Here is a 20,437-nt window from a genome sequence, read left to right on the forward strand (position 1 = left end):
CCGGCCCTGGCACGTCACTCTCCCCGAAGACAGCCGGAGTAGGTCTCGGCTCTTCACGGCGCCTGCGCACAGGCTATGCGCACGCGTCGTGAAGACCAAGCCTATTTCGGCTATTTCCGGAGAAGCGTGACGCGCCAGAGCCGGCCGTCAATCATCCTCCGTCTCCATAGGCACGCCCATTCCCCGGTATCTTCGATGGACGACTACAAGGTGAGTACGGGGGTAAAAAATTCGGGACAGGCATACTGTAGCTCGCGCTACAATGCCTGATTTTAAGGTAAAAGAAAAAAAAATTTTTTTTTTTCGTCGATAGGGTGAACCCCCGCTTTAAATGTGTTAGATGGTCAATTTGGATGAAGAGGCAAGTGTAATATTCAGGTTCAGGGCCTATAGGAAATATATCGTGTTTTTTTTTTTTTTTTTTCCAACCAACCCGGAGACCTTCCCAAACTCCTCCACAACACCCAATAGTGCAACAAACGACTGCTCAGACCCATCCAAATAGACTAGGGCATCATCTACATAAGGGGAAATCTTTTCAGTCAGGTCCCCATAACAGATACCACCCACCGTATGCCGCCAGAGCAAACAGAAGCGGCGAGAGCGGGCAGCCCTGCCTGGTTCCCCTCTGCAAAGTAAAAACATCGGAGACATCCTTGTTAGTACCTATCCTAGCCCTAGGGTTGGTATATAGCAAACAGACCTACTTCATAAATTGGGAGCTGAAGCCCATACGATGCATAATTTCCCAAAGGAAGGACCAGCTAACTGTATCAAAGGCTTTGAGCACATCCAATGATAACACCAGGCCACTCTTTTGGTCAGTGGCAGCCCTGTGAATGTGCAAATAGAGCCAACGAATGTTGTCATACGTACTCTTCCCAGGCATGAACCGAGTCTGATCCCTATGAATGAGATGGGAGAATGACCCTTTGTAGTCTTAGAGCTAGAATTTTAGCCAACACCTTGACATCACTATTCAGTAGTGAGATTGGACGGTAATACCCACACAACAGTTTGTCTTTGTCCGGTTTAGGCAGTACTACAATCAGGGCCTCACATGGAGGAGGGGAGTTCACCCTCCTTCAGTGCATGGCCAAACAGTGAGCGTAATTTCTGTGCCAATTCTTCAACATAATTTCTGTAACGTTTGGCGGGTAAACCGTCCAATTCAGGGGCTTTATTAGAGGGGAGAGAACATATGGCCTCCTCAATCGTCAGGGGTTTGTCTAAGATAAGGTTATGAGATTCATCCAATACTGGGAACTGCAGAGATTCCAAAAACCCCAGCGTCTCGAGTTCATCCGGAGGGGACGGGGCGGAATAGAGGTTCTCATAAAAGGACTTGAATATCTGGTTAATGAGCAGGGGGTCAGATGTAACGGAGTCGTCTGTAATTTAATGTGCGTTATAGTCCTGTCAATGTAATCCGTGCGGGAGAGAAAGGCCAACATTTTACCATTTTTACCACTGTGTTCAAGCAACCTGGCCGATAAGTACATCTGCTGTTTCCGCATTGCGTCTACCCTATGGAGGTCCAGAGCCCTATGCGCCCCCACCAGGACCCCATGTGAGTCCGGAGTGGGAAGCGCAGAGTATTGGACCCTAGTATTCTCCAGGGAGGACTCCAAGTCCAAGAGGGTAGCCTGAGAGGACTTCCGATGCTGGGCAATATTAGAGATGTAGGAACCTTGCACCGATGTCTTAAAAGGCATCCCACGTTTAGCCAAAGAAAGCGGATCCGGAAATATTCCCCTAATAGTGGGACATGTTGTGCCTGACCGGCTCCTGGAATTCAGAGATGGAGATCCAGAGGGGACTCGGCCTCCACAACTGAATAGAGGGCCTATGACCTAATGGCATTTCCACAGATAGGGCAGAGTGGTCAGATATCGTCTGAGGTAAGTAGGTGACCGCCTGGATACAGGAGACTAGGTCCGGAGTCCCCAGGGCATAGTACAACCTGGAAAGAGTACAGTACGTTTGAGACTGACATGAGTATTCTCTTACCATAGGATGTTTTTGCCTCCAGAGGACCACATAGCTAAAGGAAGTACACCACTGACCAAACGGCCTAGAGTCATATTGGAGAGGTTTCAGGTGGTCCATGCCAGGGTCAAGCACCGAATTAAAGTCCCCCACTATGAGGGTAGCCAGAGCTGGAAAGGTGGCAAATTGCACACTCAAATATGTGAAGAGCAGTAGTGTTGCGTGCACCATGCATTGGAGAAAAACGTAGTGACCCTTGGGATCAAGCACCACTCGGTCAAAGGAAAAGGGGAGGCCCTTCCGTATAAGAATGGACACCCCTCTGGCATTATTGGAGTATGTGGAATGATATCCACGCAAAACCCAGTGTTTTTTTAAAGCCAGCACTTTTGATCCCATAAGGTGCGTCTCCTGTAGGCACAATATGAGGATTATGTGTCTTCAGGAAATCAAACTCTTAAGTTTGGAGTTTAACCCCCGGACATTCCAGGACATACACCTGACCGTAGACATGGTGAAATATAAAATATTAAGCAAAACATTTGCAAGGAATGGATTATAATTACCTTGTGCAAAACATAGGACCCCACACGGCTGCAAACCCAGAGGGGGGAGGAGGCAAGGTGGGAAACACACACACACACACACACACACACACACACACTTCTTCATTCATCCCTTTACACAGCAGAAATATGACAATCAGACACACATTCAGAATAGGCAGTTTCCCAAATTGAACCCCTGCCAGGCCCCAGAAACAAGGGGCTGGCCTAGACCCTGAACTGCATATACACAATAAGAACAAGTCCTATACAGGCAAGTCGGCGAGCAAACTTTAGATCAGTCAGTGATCAAAAAAGAAAAACAACAAAGAAGGTAAGAAAAATAAAATGAACGGTAGCATCATAGTCACCAAGAGGAGATCAGCATCCTCCTGACAAGGCATTTAACTAAATAAATATACCTGCCCCAGGCATAGTCCCAGTGAGTGGGGTAGACAAAAATAGAACACATTATCAGGGGAAGATAGCAAATCAAGTGTCGGGGGCCTGACACTTGCAGGGGTTTGGAAAAAGTGCACCTGGCCTTGGTGCACAACTCTGTGTCGCAGGAAACAACATGGAGTACTGAATGGTCTTCTCACTCAACTTTTGCTTGACATGTTGGTACTTGGCCCTCGACGCCCAGACAGCAGGGGAGTAATCGTGGGGAAAAAGGGACACCGATGCATTATTAATTTTTCAGGCTCCCTTTTATGCGGGCAGTACGCAGGATAGCGTCCCAGTCCCTATAGTTAAGGAGGCGGATTACCATAGTGCGAGGGGGGTTGCCCATATCATCAGAATGATTTGCCTTTTATAATCTTGAGGATATCCAGCAGCGTGGGCTCCAGTTTCCGGGCCATCCTCCAGGCCATCCTCACTGGGTGACACTAGGGCCGGTAGCGCTGGTGTAGTGGAGGTCCCGGGAGAAGGAGGTAGTGATGGATCAGGGTCCTCAGCAAATAGATCTGGCGTGGATGCCAGGGATGAGTGAGGCGCGGTGGATCGGCAGGCATCTTGGCATGAGTGCGTGGTGATACTCATCCTGGCCGGGGGCTGTTTCTTCCCCTTGCGCTTTCCCATCCACCAGAGTCACCGATAAAGCAGCACCGGGTCTTCCCCAAGAGGGATCTCAGAGCTGCTAGAGAAGACGCCCGCTCACATGCTGCGTCAGGCCATGCCCCCTTTCCTTTTAACTTTAAAAAAAGCCTACATTTAGTAAAACAATCAAGGAACATTTTTTTTTTTTTTTAAGGGTTTGGTGCTTCTTACTAACTGCCTGGCTTGGTAGCTGGCTTACCAGGACACTGCGTTCACACAAAACGCTGTGTTACAGGTCTCAAGCAGTTTGACCGTCTCTGCATTGTGATACCATCAACAACACTGCTAATTGGAGTGCTGTGTCGGATTGTTGGAAACCCAGACCTATGTCCTCTGTGTGAGAGCAGCAGTCTGGCTCCTAACTGTGCAGCTGATGCAAGCAGCTTTAACAGTAAAACACTTGGGCCCCTTTCACACTGAGGAGTATTTCAGGCATTTTGGCGCTAAAAATAGCGCATAAATAACGCCTGAAATACTCCTGCCCCAGCATTCTCAATGTGAAAGCCCGAGGGCTTTCACACTGAGGCAATGCGCTGGCAGGAGAAAAAAAATCATCTTTTGGAGCGGTGTGTATACCGCTCCTTCCCATTGAAAACAATGGGACACCGCGATAATACCGCCAGCAATGCGCCTCTGCAGATTATTCGTTTCTAGCCACCCCCTCGCGATCACTCCCCGGAGCTGAAGAACGGGGAGAGCCGTATGTAAACACGGCTTCCCCGTGCTTCACTGTGGTGGCTGCATCGATCGTTTCATCCCTTTTATAGGGAGACACAATCGATGACGTCAGACCTACAGCCACACCCCCCTACAGTTGTAAACACACACTAAGTGAAACATAACTCCTTCAGCGCCCCCTGTGGTCAATTCCCAAACTGCAACTGACATTTTCACAATAAACAATGCAATTTAAATGTGTTAAAATTGCCCGAAGAGTCCGCCATAATGTCGCAGTCACGAAAAAAATCGCTGATCGCCGCCATTAGTAGTAAAAAAAAAAAAAAAAAAAAAAAAAATGAATACAAATGCAATAAAACTATCCCCTATTTTGTAAACGCTATAAATTTTGCGCAAACCAACTGATAAACGCTTATTGCGATTTTTTTAATTTAAATTTTTTTTTACCAAAAATATGTAGAAGAATACGTATCGGCCTAAACTGAGGAAAATAAATGTTTTTTTATATATTTTTGGGGATATTTATTAGAGAAAATAGTAAAAAATATTGAATTTTTTTCAAAACTGTCGCTCTATTTTTATTCATAGCGCAAAAAATAAAAACCGCAGAGGTGATCAAATACCATCAAATGAAAGCTCTTTTTGTGGGAAAAAAAGGACGTCAATTTTGTTTGGGAGCCACGTCACACGACCGCGCAATTGTCTGTTAAAGCGACGCAGTGCCGAATCGCAAAGCCTGGGCATTTTGGTCCGGGGCTTAAGTGGTTAAAAGCACTTGCATGCATATAAAAGACTCCATATATAGCAGCACAGCTGTGTGATGAAGCCGGGGCCGGTCAATCACTCCAAGGGTGAGGTGATACAGGAAGCGTAGTGCGCGTCTCAGCTGAGAAGTTAATAAAAAGGGAGGAAAGCTCCAATGTCTGGCGAATACAGGCTACAACTTTTATGCATTTCCTGCTCTAGCGCACGTCTTCAGGAAAATGGAGGCTGCCGCCATGATACCGGAGCCTAAATACTAGATACAGCGTTGCCATTGGTTAGTGGCAATTATGTGTCAAACTCAGGAAAAAATAAATTTAAATGGTTTCTCCCTGGCAACAGAGAAGCAAAAAACAAAACGGGGAGAAAGGAAAAGTCTCTGCCTCATCCAAACCAGCTTAACTATAATAATAATAAATGACATTACTTTTAATATATTAAAGACGGCATAAAACACACTTAAAAGACATTCGAATACATATGGAGATCACAGTATGCAGTATCGCCATCTAGTGGCCTGATTCTATACTGCAGTGCTCACACATAATATACATGTACTATGAACTATATACATGTATAGTACATGTACTATAATATACTATGAACACACACATCCCTGTCCGCAAGCCAGGGGGAAATGGTATATGTGTTCACATCAATTCCTACCTAAAATAAATACAAATGCTGAGATGCAAGATCCAATCTTGGTAAGTAAAATCTAAATATAAATGTAGAGCTTAATAGATGGTCAAAAATCTGTCAATGCAGTTTAAATCTATTTCAGTGTTTAAACCTGCAGGCATGAGACACCCTAACTCAAAAATCCAGCGTGTTTCAGCCTGGGACACACAAGTCCTCATGTCCCCTCCTCTCCAATGGGGTAATATCTTGTCAATTCCATAAAACCTTAAGATAAGGATTTTGCTGGTGATGGGTCCTAAAATGATTAGACACACTGTTTTCTAAAACCGTTGACAATATTGGTCACATGTTCGTTAATTATTTTATAAAGACATCTTGTAGTTCTCCCCACGTATACCAACCCAAAGGGACACGTGGAGAGCTAAACCACATATTTAGTATTGCAAGATATAAATTTGTCTATCGTCTACTCCTTGCCATTACTTCCTACAAAGACATCAGTTTATCTTCTTTTGTTTGCAGTGTTTCTGCAGGATTTGCATCTTCCACATCTATAAAAGCCTATGGTATCAAGGAATTTTTTTTCCCAATCTTAGGAGGCTTTACCACATTTTTGGCTATCATATTCCTAAGGCCTGGGGCTCTCCTATATATGAAGGATGGCTTATGGGGCAAAATCTTGTTCAGGGTATTATCCCTTTTTTTTTTTTTTTTTAAGGGATTTTTCAACCTTCTTATAATCACGATTAATACCAGTGACGAAAGTCGGCTCAAATTTGTTCTCTTTTCTCCTAGATTTTTCTATTAATTCAACTCTATTGCTACCTCCGACCTGAACTTCTCAAGGTCACAAAGGCTATATCCTTTTTCAAAAAATCTTTTCAGCAGTACTTCTGATTGTACCCAGAATCTAAGTCACAGTTTTGTCTAATCCGGACAAACTGTCCTTTGGTTATAGCCTTAATCCAACCTGGATGATAACTCCATGTAGAGATATAACCATTCTTGTCAACCTCCTTAAAAAAGGTTCTGGTCAGTAACCTATTCCCTGATTTATAAATGTCAAGGTCTAGGTACTGAAGCTCCTCAAAACTCCATTTGCTGGCGAGTTTGAGACCATATCGGATGTTATTGATCTGGTTCATAAACAATTGGAGGTCTTCGACAGAGCCCTCCCATCTGAATACCAGGTCATCTATATACCTCCGATACAGTACCAACTGTGGCCATTCGTCAGTAAAAATGTCTTAATTTTCCCATTTGTCTAAAAAGATATTTGCCACGCTGGGGGCATACTTTTCCCCCATGGCAACATCTTTAATTTGATTGTAAAAATCCCCTTCATACCAAAAAAAACTATTTGACGTTGCCATGTTAAATCCTTTCACCAAAAATCCAATCTATGTTTCAGCTTTGTATGTTTCAGTAGGGACCATTTTACCGCCTCTAATGCATCCTTTTGTTTTATTTTTGTGTAGAGGGACTACACATCTGCTGTTGCCAACAGAGATGGGCCCTCCACACAGACATCCTTCAATAAAGTCTTTTAACTCTTTTCCATCCTTCAAAAAGGCTTTACCTTTGGCTGCCCAAGGTTGAAAAAAATTGAGAATCTCTTTAGAGTCTGGACCAGCTGAGTGACGTCAGTGGACTTTAGCCCACTGTCTGCTAAATATGGGTCAGAACAAAGTGCACTCCTTTTGACCCACAGGAGAAGTAGAGCCAAAAGCGATTTGGACTTCATAGTGGGGGAATTTATCCAAACTGGAGCAGATATTTATGGCAACCAATCAGCCTCTATCTTAAGTTTTGAAGGTTAAAGTGTAAGTTTATCTTAACAGAAAATTTGTAGGGTGACCTTACACTGGACTCTGTCCCATCGCAACCGGTCCCGCTAACCTTGAGAGTGATAATCGTCCGCTCTGACGCCTCATATCGCTGCTTTACCAGTCGGATTTTAAATCCCCACAGTGACAGGACGGGCTACGTTGGTTCTGAATAGTTGCCGCTGCCCATGTGATGGCACCGACCAATTTAGAACGCTTTTAAACGTACCCACCTGACGAAGTACGTTTTGGACTGGTGATCGCTGTGCTCCAGGTCAGCGGGACCAGGGAGCTTGAGGAAGGGGGTCCTGTGTATGTTCACCTTACAGATTTTTCTCTTTTTTATTTTTATGAGGTTTAAGACAAATAAACATAAAAAAAAAAAAAAAAAATACCACCAGACAACCTGGTCATAAACGTTAAACAATACACTCAAACATAGAAAACTAAACTGACATCAGTGCAAAATATAAAGTAGGCACAGTGGTAAAATGCTCAGGTATTAAAATACCGTGATATAGCAAAAGCAGAGGTCCAGACATTCGAGATCCCTGAGGCACGGCCCATCAATGGTCAAATCTAAAGGTGAACTTACCCTTTAAAGATAGAAGCTGGTTGGTATGCGCAGCCACTCCAGATTCTGTCTGCTCCAGTTTTGATAAATTGTCATTGGCCAAAGCACAGCTTGTATAAAAATGCAGAAGTCTTGTTTTCTCTGACTTTCTGCAGTTTCTAATGCACACTATTAAAAGCTCACAGTGTGCAGCAGTGTTGCCAACCTACCAGAAATTTACTGGCACGACACCCCCCGAAATTTCCTGGCGCAGCCACGTTTTCACTGGCATTTCATAAAAGTTACTAAATTTAAATTTTTAGGTTCAAATTTCAGTATTTAGGCTATAAACAAGTACGCTAGGCAAATGGCAATGTGATTTAAGGTAGCTATTAAGGTAAAAAAAACATATTTTTGATATAATAAAGGCAAATTATTTAGTCACATCACCCCCTGCCTCCACCCCCCTCTGCGGTGCCTCCAATCTTCCCCTGCCTCCATTAACCCCATGCCTCCATCATCCCCCTCTGAGGTGCCACCATCACAATCTGCCTCCATCAGATCCCCCTCTGCCACCATCTCCTGATGTCACTGTCGGCTGGGCTGTCTGTCCCCGATTCCCCTGTGAACTTTGTATTGCCTGGATGCAGCAGGCTCCATTCCGCCGCCGCGTGCTACTCAGCCTCCGAGTCCTGACTCCTGCTCCTCCGACCTCTTGGTTAGTTACAGATTTAAAATTCTGGCACGCTCCTGGCGGAATGTCCTAATACATGACTCGCCAGCGCCGCAGCCTCTGTGAAATCTGCCCCCCCGACAGCCGAATACAGCATATGCTCGGCTCTGTTTGGCAAGCTCCGGAACTGCGCTTGCGCAGTTCCAAGCCGAACCGATCTCAGCTATTTTTACTGGCACATTCCTGCAACCACGGACATTTACAGACGGGGAAAAAAGTGCCTGTTTTTATGGACTGTCTGTAAAAATACGGACGGTTGGCAACACTGGTGTGCAGTGAAATCATAAAAAACTATTTCAGGACAGGATCCTGTACAATTGTCCAAGATTGAAGGTAAGGCTGGAGTTGAGCTTTAAATAAATGTGCCAAGTACACTAGGTATATTCTACTTGATTGTTTGCAAAACAGCAGTAGGTTGACAGGTGAACATCTATAGTGTTCTGATATTTTGTGTGTGATGTATTTTGGTGTTTTTTAATGTCTTTGTACAGGTGTCGAAAAAGAATCTGATGGAGATTGTGAAGAAGTTGATGATCCATGTTGACAAAGCTGAAGGAACTGCCTACAGAGATGAGTTGCTGACAAAAATTATTGATATATGCAGCCAATCCAATTACCAGTATATTACCAATTTTGAGTGGTAAGCAATGTTTATATGTTATAGGAAAACATGTTTGATGCATTTTCTATTTTCTTTTTGTTGACAAGATGGAGATATGCGAGTCATCAGTCTTATTCCTTTTATAGGTATATTAGCATTCTGGTAGAGCTCACACGTCTGGAGGGAACACGTCATGGCCACCTTATAGCTGCTCAGATGCTTGATGTTGCCATTAGAGTGAAGGCGATTAGAAATTTTGCTGTATCGCAGATGGCCACATTGCTTGATAATGCCCACCTTCTAGCCAGCAACACTCAACGTAATGGAATATGTGAAGTTCTTTATGCAGCTGCTTGGATCTGTGGAGAGTTCTCAGAGTAAGATATATATATATATATATTTTTCTGGAATCGGTTGGGTTATATACTAAATGCTATTTTAAGCGGTACTTCAGTCATTTTTTCAAATTTCCATTTATCAAATCCTCTGCCCTTGTTTTAACTTTGTATGGTAAAACTTTTTTTCTCTTTTTTGTCCATGGACGGACACAGCATCCTTATATTCTTGACTGTAGGGTTATGTTCCGTCTATTAGGAGAGGACTAGGCAGACATGTGAATAGTTAAAACATGTAATCTTTAGCAAAGCTGAACAGCCCCGCCCAGGGGGCGGTCCCTTTAGTCATACCCCCTCTCACTGCAGTGAGCAGCTCAGTTTTTTTCTGCCTAGTAGAGAAGGACCTGGCTCCCTTTTGGGCCCATGGTCCTACAGAATTTGTATTTTTATTTTATTTAATTTTTGATCCTGAGATCTTCTATCAACTGCCGGCTAGGGGACAGGCTGGATTATATAGATCCTGGTAGTCTCCCCAGTCCGGCCATCGAGTGTGAGCAGGCCTTAGCCATGCGCTGGGTCGTCAGGACGGGCCCCGTTTTGCTCCAGGGGTGGCCGGTGAGCTAATGCTTCGGGGCTGGCATATGACCGGGCTATTGCTGTCTGAGTCACAGCGAGCCGTAGCCGACAGCTACTCCATACTGCTCAGAAGTGGGTCTGTCAGCAACGCGCCAGCAGTCCTCACAAGACAGGTAAGTACTTTTCCTCCTGTCTGACAGGATGGATCAACTGGGCTTTCCGGGGGGGGGGGGGGGTCGATTAGGGGGGTCCCTTGTCTTCCCTTTCGTCTTCCTCCATTTCCCTCCTTCCCATGCATGGATTTGCTATTGCTGACCGGAGGTCTTTTCGGGGTCCTGGCTGCGGGGGGTGTCTGAGTCCGCTCTCTGTGTGGGGGGGCTTCCGCTGGTGGGTCACTGCATGTCGGCGTTCTTGTCCACCTATTTTTTTCGCTCTGCGTTTTTTATTTAAAATGGCGCCATTTTCTTGTAGCCACACTGCCTTTATATGGGAACGGCTGGCAGCCATTTTCTTGTAGCCGCGCTGTGACGCAGCTATGCACAGCGGGTGACCATTTTCTTGGAGTTTGCGCTCCTTTTTTACTGGGGCGGCCATCTTGGTGTAGGCTTTGCCCTCTAGTGCTGAAGTGATTTCCTGAATGGTGCAAACAGCGCTGTTTTTTACCTCCCGAGACATTCTAACGCACACTGTGTTGTGAGGGAGAGAGGAATGCGGCGCTGAGCAGCTCTTGTCAGGGCGGTGAGTCCCCTGGTCAGTGACGGCAAGGAGGGTGGACACCTTGTTTTAAAAAAAAAATACTATTGCGCGTGACTGTTGTCGCTGAGACTGTCACAGAGGGGTCAGCATGGCGTCCGAAGCTGGCGTTTCTTCCCCAGACATTCCGGTGGTAGCAACCGGTGCCCCTGCGGTTCATGTGGACGCTTTGTTGGCTTTGTCATTTGTTGCCAGGGTGGAAGCTGTGTGTGGGCGCGGGGGGGGGGGGAGGTAAAAAGGGCCCCCACCTTCTTCTGTGGATAGCTCTGACTCAGACCCGGGGCTGGCTGTGCTCCAGGGGCCTGGTTCTGAGGTATCGGAGGATGCAGACCAGGGCCATTCGGACAGTGAGGGTGACTCCATGTCCGGGTCAGAGCAGGACAAGGTACTTGTTGGAGCACTTATCACCGCAGTGTGGGACACTCTCTTAAACTGGAGGATGCGGCTGGGGCATCTGCTGAGGTGTGGGTGCCACAAGCCGACCCGCACTGCTAAGGTGTTTGCCTATGTGACTTTTTTTGATAAGTTTATAGACGAGGAATGGAGCGACCGCAGAGGACACCTTTTTAGTCCCCAAACGCATGGCGGTGCGTTGCCCTTTTGAGGAGAGCCTACTGAAAAAATAGGCATCTCCTCGGTCGTGGACCCCCCGGTGTCTAGGTTAAACAAAGTAACCTAGATTCCGGTAGAGGAGGACCCCTGCATTTAAGGACCCTGCTGATTGTAGGTCTGAGGCACTGGGTCGGTCCATGTTCACCATGCTGGGATCAGCCTTGCGGGCCATTTTGGCCACAGCACTAGTGTGACAGACCTTGACCGACTGGGCAAAGTTATTGCAGTGGGAATTGAGGAAGCATCATGCTCTCCCGGGCTGTGTGGAACTCGTTGACCAGTTAGTGCATGGCCTCAAATATGTCTGCGATGCTGCCCTGGATGCAGCTCCATTGATTTTCAGAGCCTCGGTATCCGCAGTCGTTTTGCGGCGCCTGATCTGGCTAAAATGAAGGCCCTGGCGGATTTGCCCTTCCGAGGAGGGAGGCATTTTGGAGCCTCACTGGATGACCTCATTAACCACTTTACCACCGGGCCAATTTTGGCACTTCTCTCCTTCATGTGAAAATCACAATTTTTTTTGCTAGAAAATTAATCAGAACCCCCAAACATTATTTATATATATATATATATATATATATATATATATATATATATATATATATATATATATATATATATATATATATATATATATATATATATATTATTTATTTATTTATTTTAGCAGACACCCTAGGGAATAAAATGGCGGTCATTGCAACTTTTTTCCTCGCGCGGTATTTGCGCAATAATTTTTCAAACGCCTTTTTTTGGGAAAAAAAAAACGGTTTCATGAATTAAAAAATAACAAAACGGTAAAGTTAGCCCAATTTTTTTGTATAATGTGAAAGATGATGTTACGCGGAGTAAATGGATACCTAACATGTCACGCCTTAAAATTGCGCACACTCATGGAATGGCGCCAAACTTCGATACTTAAAAATCTCCATAGGTGACGCTTTAACATTTTTTACAGGTTACTATTTTCGAGTTAGAGGAGGTCTAGTGCTAGAATTGTTGCTCTTGCTCTAAAGCACGCAACGATACCTCGCATGTGGGGTTCGAACGGCGTTTACATATGTGGGCGGGACCTGAATGCGTGTTCGCTTCTGCGCGCGAGATAACAAGATCACAGGCTTTTTTTATTTATTTTTTATTTTACTTAATTGTTTTTATTTTTACACTTTTTTTTTTTTTTTTTTTTTTCTTTTCTTTTTTTTTTTTTATCACTTTTATTCCTATTACAAGGAATGTAAACATCCCTTGTAATAGGAATCAGTGTGACAGGTCCTCCTTTATGGAGAGATGTGGAGTCAATAAGACCCCACATCTCTCCTCCAGGCTTACAAGCATGAAATCGGTGAAAAAAAATCACGATCACATGCCGACAGCCGCAATTGTGGCTTTGTTTACTTCCGGGTACCGGGCGTGACGTCATAACGTTGCGCCCGGGCCTCCGATGGTCATAGAGATGTCATGACCAGTCATCTCTATGCTTTCCAGCAGCGCCGACCGATTCGCTCTCCGGGCCCCCGATGGGGGGCAGTACAGGACTTGCTGAAGTGCAGCTGCAGGAAGGGTTTCAGGGTTTCTACTTGCATCTGTTTGTGGTCCCAAAGAAAGACTGAGTCCGTCCAATCCTGGTCCTCAAGGCTCTCAACGCATTTGTAAAAGTTTGGAAGTACTGGATGGAATCTGTTCCCTTTGTGGTCGCTGCACTCCATCCGGTGGACTTTCTGGCTTCCTTGGACATCAAGGATGCATACTTGCATGTCCCTGTTTTCGTCATGCACCAGAGGTTCCTGCGCTTTGCACTAGGGGACGATCACTATCACTTTGTGGCTCTCCCCTTTGGCCTGGCGTCGGCACCAAGGTGCTTGCCCCGATTCTGGCCTTGCTGAGACAGCGAGGAATCGCCATCGTGGGCTACTTGGACGATCTGCTTCTGAGAGTTGCTTCAAGCGCAGAATTAGAGGAGGATGTGGCGATTGCGAGTCGGACCCTCCAAGATTTTGGCTGGGTGCTGAACTTCCAGAAGTCGGTACAAGTACCGACTCAGCGCCTAGAATATCTGGGTCTGATTCTAGACGACTCAAAGGTGAGGGTTTTTCTCCCTTTGGAAACATTGCAGACTCCTTGGACTGCGGTGAAGCTGTTGGCATCCCGCAAATGGTCGTGTCTCCGCTTTTGCATGCAAGTTTTGGGTCTAATGGTAACCTCCTTCGAGGTGTTACCGTATGCTCAATTCCACACTCGAGCTTTGCAGAAGGAGTTTCTGTCCAAATGGAACAAGTCCCCGTTGTGCCTGGATTGTTAAATCCAGGTGAGCCACCAGGTCCGAGCTTCCCTGGTCTGGTGGTTGAGCTCTCTGTCTCCTCAGTCCGGAAAGTTGTTCCTTCCTTTTTCACTGGACAGTGATGATCACGACGGACGCCAGCATGAGCAAGTGGGGGGGGGGAGTTTGGGGTGTTCAGTCTACTCAGGGTCGCTGGACACAGGAAAAATCTTGCCTGCCGATCAATGTACTGGAACTTCGGGCGATCAGGCAGTGCCTCTCCACATGGTCACAGAGGCTACAGGGGTGTCCGATCAGGATCCAGTCTGACAACGCCATGTGGCCAGGTCAAAAGATCCCTGGGCGGACGGGACGGATGCGTGGGTAGCCCTGTGTGGACAGTATCAGCTGATTTATGCCTTTCCCCCGCTGAAACGGCTTCCTAGTCTGCTTCACAGAGCGGAGGCCGAAGGGATCCCGATGATCCGAATTGCCCCAGATTGGCCTTCGGTGTCACTAGTGGCAGATGCTTCTTGGCCATTGCAAGAAGACCTTTTGTCACAAGGTCCCATTCTTCATCCTGCTTTACAGTCGCTGTTTTTAACAGCGCGGCTGTTGAAAGCTAGGTGCTGAAGGACCGAGGCCTATCGGATTTGGTAATTTCTACCATGCTGAGGGCATGGAAGTCTTCTCAGAAGATTTACCATCGCACGTGGAAGGCTTAGATCTCTGTGTGAAGAGATGGGGTGGCATCTGCGTACGTATTTGGTTTCTAGGATACTGCTGTGTTTGCAGGGTGGTGTGGATCAAAAACTTGCCTTGGGTACCATTTTTAAGGGGCAGATTTAAGCCTTGGCTGTTTTCTTTTAACGACCCTTGACGACTCACTCACTAGTGAGCACTTTTGTTCAAGGGGTGGCCCCTCCGGTTCGACCTCCACTACCTCCGTGGGATTTGAATCTGGTGCTCTCGGCACTTCAGAAACCCCCCTTTGAGAACATCAGAGAGATTCCTCTCCTGACACTCTCCCAGAAAGTTGCCTTTCTAGTGGCCATTACATCTGTCAGACAGGTTTCTGAGTTGGCGGCCTTGTCTTGCAAGTCCCCTTACTTGGTTCTCCATAGGGATAAAGCGGTGCTACGACCGCAGCCTTCGTTTCTTCCGAAGATGGTTTCGGCTTTTCATCTTTTTTTTTTTAATAATCTATTTTTTTTTATTAGTATTAACAATATTCCATACAACATTGTACATTCTTATGTTCCATCATTTACATACTAGACACAAGTGAACATCGCAGGGAAAAACTAAGATTGTCTTATCAAAAACTTATCAATTATTCTCCCCCCCCCCCCCAAAAAAAAAAGAGGGTAAAGAAAGATATAGAAAAAAGAAAGAAAGAGAAAAAAAAAAAGAATTCTAATTCACCTTCCCTCCTTCGCATCATCCCTCGCTACGGTGGGGTATGTCTGCTTTGTCCCTAAACACTCCATTCCTTCTACTTGAATTGTGTGTTCTACTATGTTTTTCTATACCCCCAAAAAAAAGAGAGGGAGAGAAAAGAAAGAAAGATCCACTATCCTACTTCCAAAGAGACCACTATTGGCCCTTGTGTCTGTTTGTTTTTTTTGTGAAAAAAAAAGAAAAGAGAAACAAAAAAATAAATACATTAAATAATAAATATAATAATTAACGTTGTGCCTAGTGTTGACTATTGGTCACCCGTGATTATGTGTATCGGCCCTCATTTTCCCCAACTGACGTAAAAAAAAAAAAGAGAAATTTGCCCCTAAAGGATGAAGGGAGGGGTAAATCCCCTCACCTACTTCCGTTTAGTTTATTTGTCCCCCCCCCTCTACCAAAACCTTATAAGAGGCCACTAATGGCCATGGTGTTAAATATATATAATTCTACCTTTATGATGAAGAGAATATCTTCAACTGTGTTTACTTTCTAGTGGTCCTTCTGACCTACTTCCCACTTTAAGTGACATACCCATCTCCATAATCCCCCCCCCCCCCCCAAATGATACTGGAGAAAAAATAAATTGTATAATATCTTCTTAGTGACCGTGTTTAACCTCTATCCTCATTCTACTTCAAGTCCCTCCTCTCTAATATTCCACCTACTCCATTCCCCCACCCCATACCCCTCCCTACCATCTTTATTTCACCGTGACTACACTCCCTCTCTCTATTAGTTCGGAGCAGACATCCTACTCCACACTATCAAGGCTGTAGAAAAAAAAAAGGGGGACTCAAAGGGAGATCGGTAAGGAAGAAAGAGGAGAAAAAAAATAAAAAAAACGAAAGAAGTCAACTCTAGTCAACGGTCATGTTCTGGCTCCTTATTCTTCCATAGTTAAAACCATGTACGATTACCCTGGGGACCTCGCATATCTGTTACGCCCCCTGCTTTCCCATTCCATTTCTCTTGTCCTTAGCCCATTTCAGATGCATATTGTATCCAGCCTGCCCACGTCATATCAAATTCCCCTTTTTTGTCCTTCACTACTTGAATCCACCTTTCGGCTTCCATTATCCGATTAACCTCCTTTTTCCAGTCTGCTAAAGTTGGGTAGGTGATCTGTTTCCAGAATCTGGGGATTAATAATTTCGCTGCATTTAGTAAGTGTGGTATAATACTCTTCCTGTAGATTTTAATGGGGCCAGGCGTTCCATGGAATAGGAAGCATAGGGGCGTAAACTCTATAGGTGTAGGGGTCAACCTCTCAATCCACGGTGCAATTGCTTCCCAGAATATTTTTTAATTCTGGGGCACTCCCACCACAAGTGGAGAAATATACCCCTTTGCTCACACCCTCTCCAATACCAGGCATCTGCCGCTGGGTACATCTGATTTAACCTTACTGGTGTCCTATACCACCTTGTCATAAATTTATAGGCCATTTCCTGAACATACAAGCTTATAGATGTGGAATAAGTTGATTTAATCATTTTTTTGATTTGTTCATCTGACAGTACCTTGTTTAATTCTCTTTCCCATTCCCTAATAAAGTATGGCACTTTACTCTTTTGGGAGCCTTGTATCAATCTGTACATCTGAGACAACAAATGCCTGGCGTCCTTCAAATGCACACACTGACCCTCAAACACCGTAGTTTAGTTTAATGATCTCAATGAGGGTTTCATCTTGTTAAAAAATGTTGTCATTTGATATCTCCATCTTGCGGAGCGAATTTGCCGCATGTGGTGTCTTCCCCCGCCCCCCACCCCCCCGGCCCCATGCCTTTTCATCTAAATGAGGACATTGTATACTTCCATCCTTGTGTCCTCAGCCGTCGCATCCCAAGGAGGCTGCGTTACATTCCTTAGATGTGGTACGTGCGCTGCAGGTGTATCTGTCTGCTATGGCTCAGTTTCGGAGGTCAGACTCACTGTTTGTATTGGCGTCTGGTCCAAAGAAAGGCCTGGCGGTCTCGTCAGCCACCATTTCGGTGGATCAGACAGATCGTGATTCAGGCTTACGCCCTGAATGGGAGGGCGCCTCCCTTTCCTGTCACGGCCCACTCGACCAGGGCAATTGGTGCTTCCTGGGCTTTCCGACATCCAGTATCTGTCTCACAGGTGTGCAACGCGGCGACCTGGTCGAACCGTTCACACTTTTACAAGGTTGATGTAAGTGCATCTTCGGATGCTTGCTTCGGCCGCAAAGTTTTGCAGGTGGCTGTTTAGGGTTGCAACTCCTCCGTTGAGGAGCACTGGTATGTTGAGGTGAAGTTTAACTTTTGATTGCGGTTCCCACCCCTCATTTTTTTTTACACTATTTGGGGACGTCCCTACGGTCAAGAATATAAGGATGCTGTGTCCGTCAATGGACAAAAGAGAAAATAGGATTTTTGTACTCACCGTAAAATCCTTTTCTCTGAAGTCCGTGGACGGACACAGCACCCACCCCTCCTTTTATAGGTTTTGTACTGCTTTTTGACGAACTGAGCTGCTCACTGCAGTGAGAGGAGTTATGACCAGAGGGACCGCCCCCTGGGCGGGGCTGTTCAGCTTTGCTAAAGATTACATGTTTTAACTATTAACATGTATGCCTAGTCCTCTCCTATCAAATGGACCCTAAGGAGGCTGTGTCCGTCCATGGACTTCAGAGAAAAGGATTTTACAGTGAGTACAAAATTACTATTTTTTTTTTTTTTTTCTGCCAGTGAATTTTATAAAGCCCACTTTCTGTTTCTTCTCTGGTAAAAAGGCCTAGGCTTATGAAATTGTGCACAGCTCTCTCGTTAGTTTGCCAGCAGGGGGGGGGCATAAGAGAGCCAATGAGAGCTGCAGAGCTGGAGGTGTGTCTGTGTAAATCCAGGAAGTGAACAGGCAGCAGCTTTAGCTGTCCACAGTTAAAATGGATGCAGCCAGACTTGGTGGAGGGGAGGGAGATTTCTGATTATAATTATATTTATATATATATATATATATATATATATATATAATCGAAGCCTTTTATTATACAATTGCTCAAATAGTACATACAATTAGTGAATTTGATCTTACAAATTGGTGCAAGAGAAAAACCTAGTAGAACATGAGTCCATATAATATGAACAATATACAATGCAACTATAGCATTTTTATTTTTAGAACTACTGCAAACGCACACGAGACCCTTTATGTCTAAACGGCATGAATAATTTCTTCAACCCCCGACTCTTCCGGGTCTGGTGCCATGACCATTAACACATTCGAACTGTAGTTTCCCACTCCCTCCAACCCCCCATTACCATAGGTAATCCATTGCTTCCCTCGTGGGGACCGCAGATGCCATCCAATATGGTGGGATTAAGCTTTCTAGCTAAGTACATCAATCTAGTGGTCATATAGTATATTCTTTTCAGAAACTCTTCGGCATCAATGGCCCCAAGCAAGTACACCAGGGCGTCCAAGGGAACAGGTAACTGGGCTAATCTATTGATGCACTGAGAAACCTCCTCCCAGTACAGATGGAGCTTTGGGCATCTCCAAATTAAAGCGGGGGTTCACGAAAAAATATTTTTTTTTCCTCCGTACATACCTTTTATATTCTGTTTTTGTCCAGGGCTTCCGGGTTCTGATGACTGTGGGACTGGGCGTTCCTATCCTTTGGTTCGATGATTGACGGCTTGAGAAACAGGTGACCTGTCGCACAACGCGCGTCACCAGATGTCGGGAAATAGCCGAGCTGCGAGTCGGCACTATACGGCGCCTGCGCAGTCGGCTTTACACGGTGGGCGCAGGCGCTGTATAGTGCCGACTCGCAGCTTGGCTATTTCCGGAAATCTGGTGACGCGCGTTGTGCGACAGGTCACCTGTTTCACAAGCCGTCAATCATCGAACCGAAGGATAGGAACGCCCAGTCCCGCAGTCATCGGAAACCCTGAGGCAGGGATAGGAACGCCCAGTCCCGGAGTCATCAGAACGCGGAAGCCCTGGACCAAATCAGAATATAAAGGTATGTACGGAGAAAAAAAAAAAAAAAAAGACCTGCCGAAAGTAAATGCCCTTACTATGCTTAGTCTAATGTTAAAAATTTGTTTTTAGGGTGAACCTCCACTTTAAGTGTATAAAGTCCCCCTGATGTACTTTGCACTTTGGGCACAAGGGGGAGTCCCTTCCTCCCCACCTGTGAAGCTGCACTGGTGTTCTATAGGCCCTGTGCAGAATAAATAATTGTGACAATTTTTGAGACGCAGAGACAGATACCCCAGGAATGGATTCAAGAGCCATATCCCACTGGTCCCCGTCTTTAACCCCAATATCTTCTGCCCATTTACTACGGCATCTAAGGAAGGCATGATCCTGGACTGAGGACAGCAATTCCGCATACATTTTTGATATTGGTCCTCTCCGGGCATCTGCTCGGAGGACTTGCGTAACGATGATACTGCTAGAGAATGTTTCGGCTGCAGGGCATGCCGAAGCTGGAGGTATTGATAAAAGCTCCTAGGGGCTAACTGAAATTCCTGATACAAATGTTCATATGTTTGTAGCACCTCCCCCTCGTACAACTGCTTGAAAAACCAAATCCCCCTCTTTCCAGGGAGTAAAACCCTGTAAATCTTGTATCTCGTGAGTATATAGGTTTATGCCATACCGGGCAAAGGGCAGCTGGCCTGTTAACCTCAGGGCATTCCGAATCTCCCCCCAAACCTTTTTAAGGAGGACACCTAATAGGTGTGAAATATGCTAGGCAGGTCAATCTCCACATGGGAGGCCGCCTTTTAATGAAGGGACAGACGTAGTCACCAGATTGCATATAGGGTCCTCTCTTTCTTCCCGTCCCCATTCCGTTTCCATACTGCATGGTGGTTAAGCTAATCCTGGCTACCTTTTTTTTCTTCCATATTAGATGCTGCATCAAAATGTCAATTCATTTAAATCATTTATTCCAAATCCCCACAGGGGGCGAGTTGTGAAAAACATATAAAAGCTCTGGAGCCCATACCATTTTTATTAAATTTGCCCGTCCTACCACTGA

At 45.4% G+C, this 20,437-nt stretch overlaps 1 protein-coding gene across 4 annotated transcripts in view; it reads left to right on the forward strand.

Annotated features, from left to right (window-relative positions):
* AP3D1 (adaptor related protein complex 3 subunit delta 1) overlaps positions 1–20,437 on the forward strand; it is a 203,587-nt gene that overhangs the window by 55,425 nt on the left and 127,725 nt on the right. For all 4 annotated transcript variants that reach the window (XM_040323311.1, XM_040323319.1, XM_040323328.1 and 1 more), the window contains exons 13-14: positions 9,321–9,469; positions 9,577–9,807. In XM_040323311.1, coding sequence (XP_040179245.1) covers positions 9,321–9,469; positions 9,577–9,807 — 380 coding nt within the window. The remainder of the gene's footprint in view (positions 1–9,320; positions 9,470–9,576; positions 9,808–20,437) is intronic.

The sequence above is a fragment of the Rana temporaria genome, chromosome 1, assembly GCF_905171775.1.
Source record: "Rana temporaria chromosome 1, aRanTem1.1, whole genome shotgun sequence".
Taxonomy (NCBI): Eukaryota; Metazoa; Chordata; class Amphibia; order Anura; family Ranidae; genus Rana; species Rana temporaria.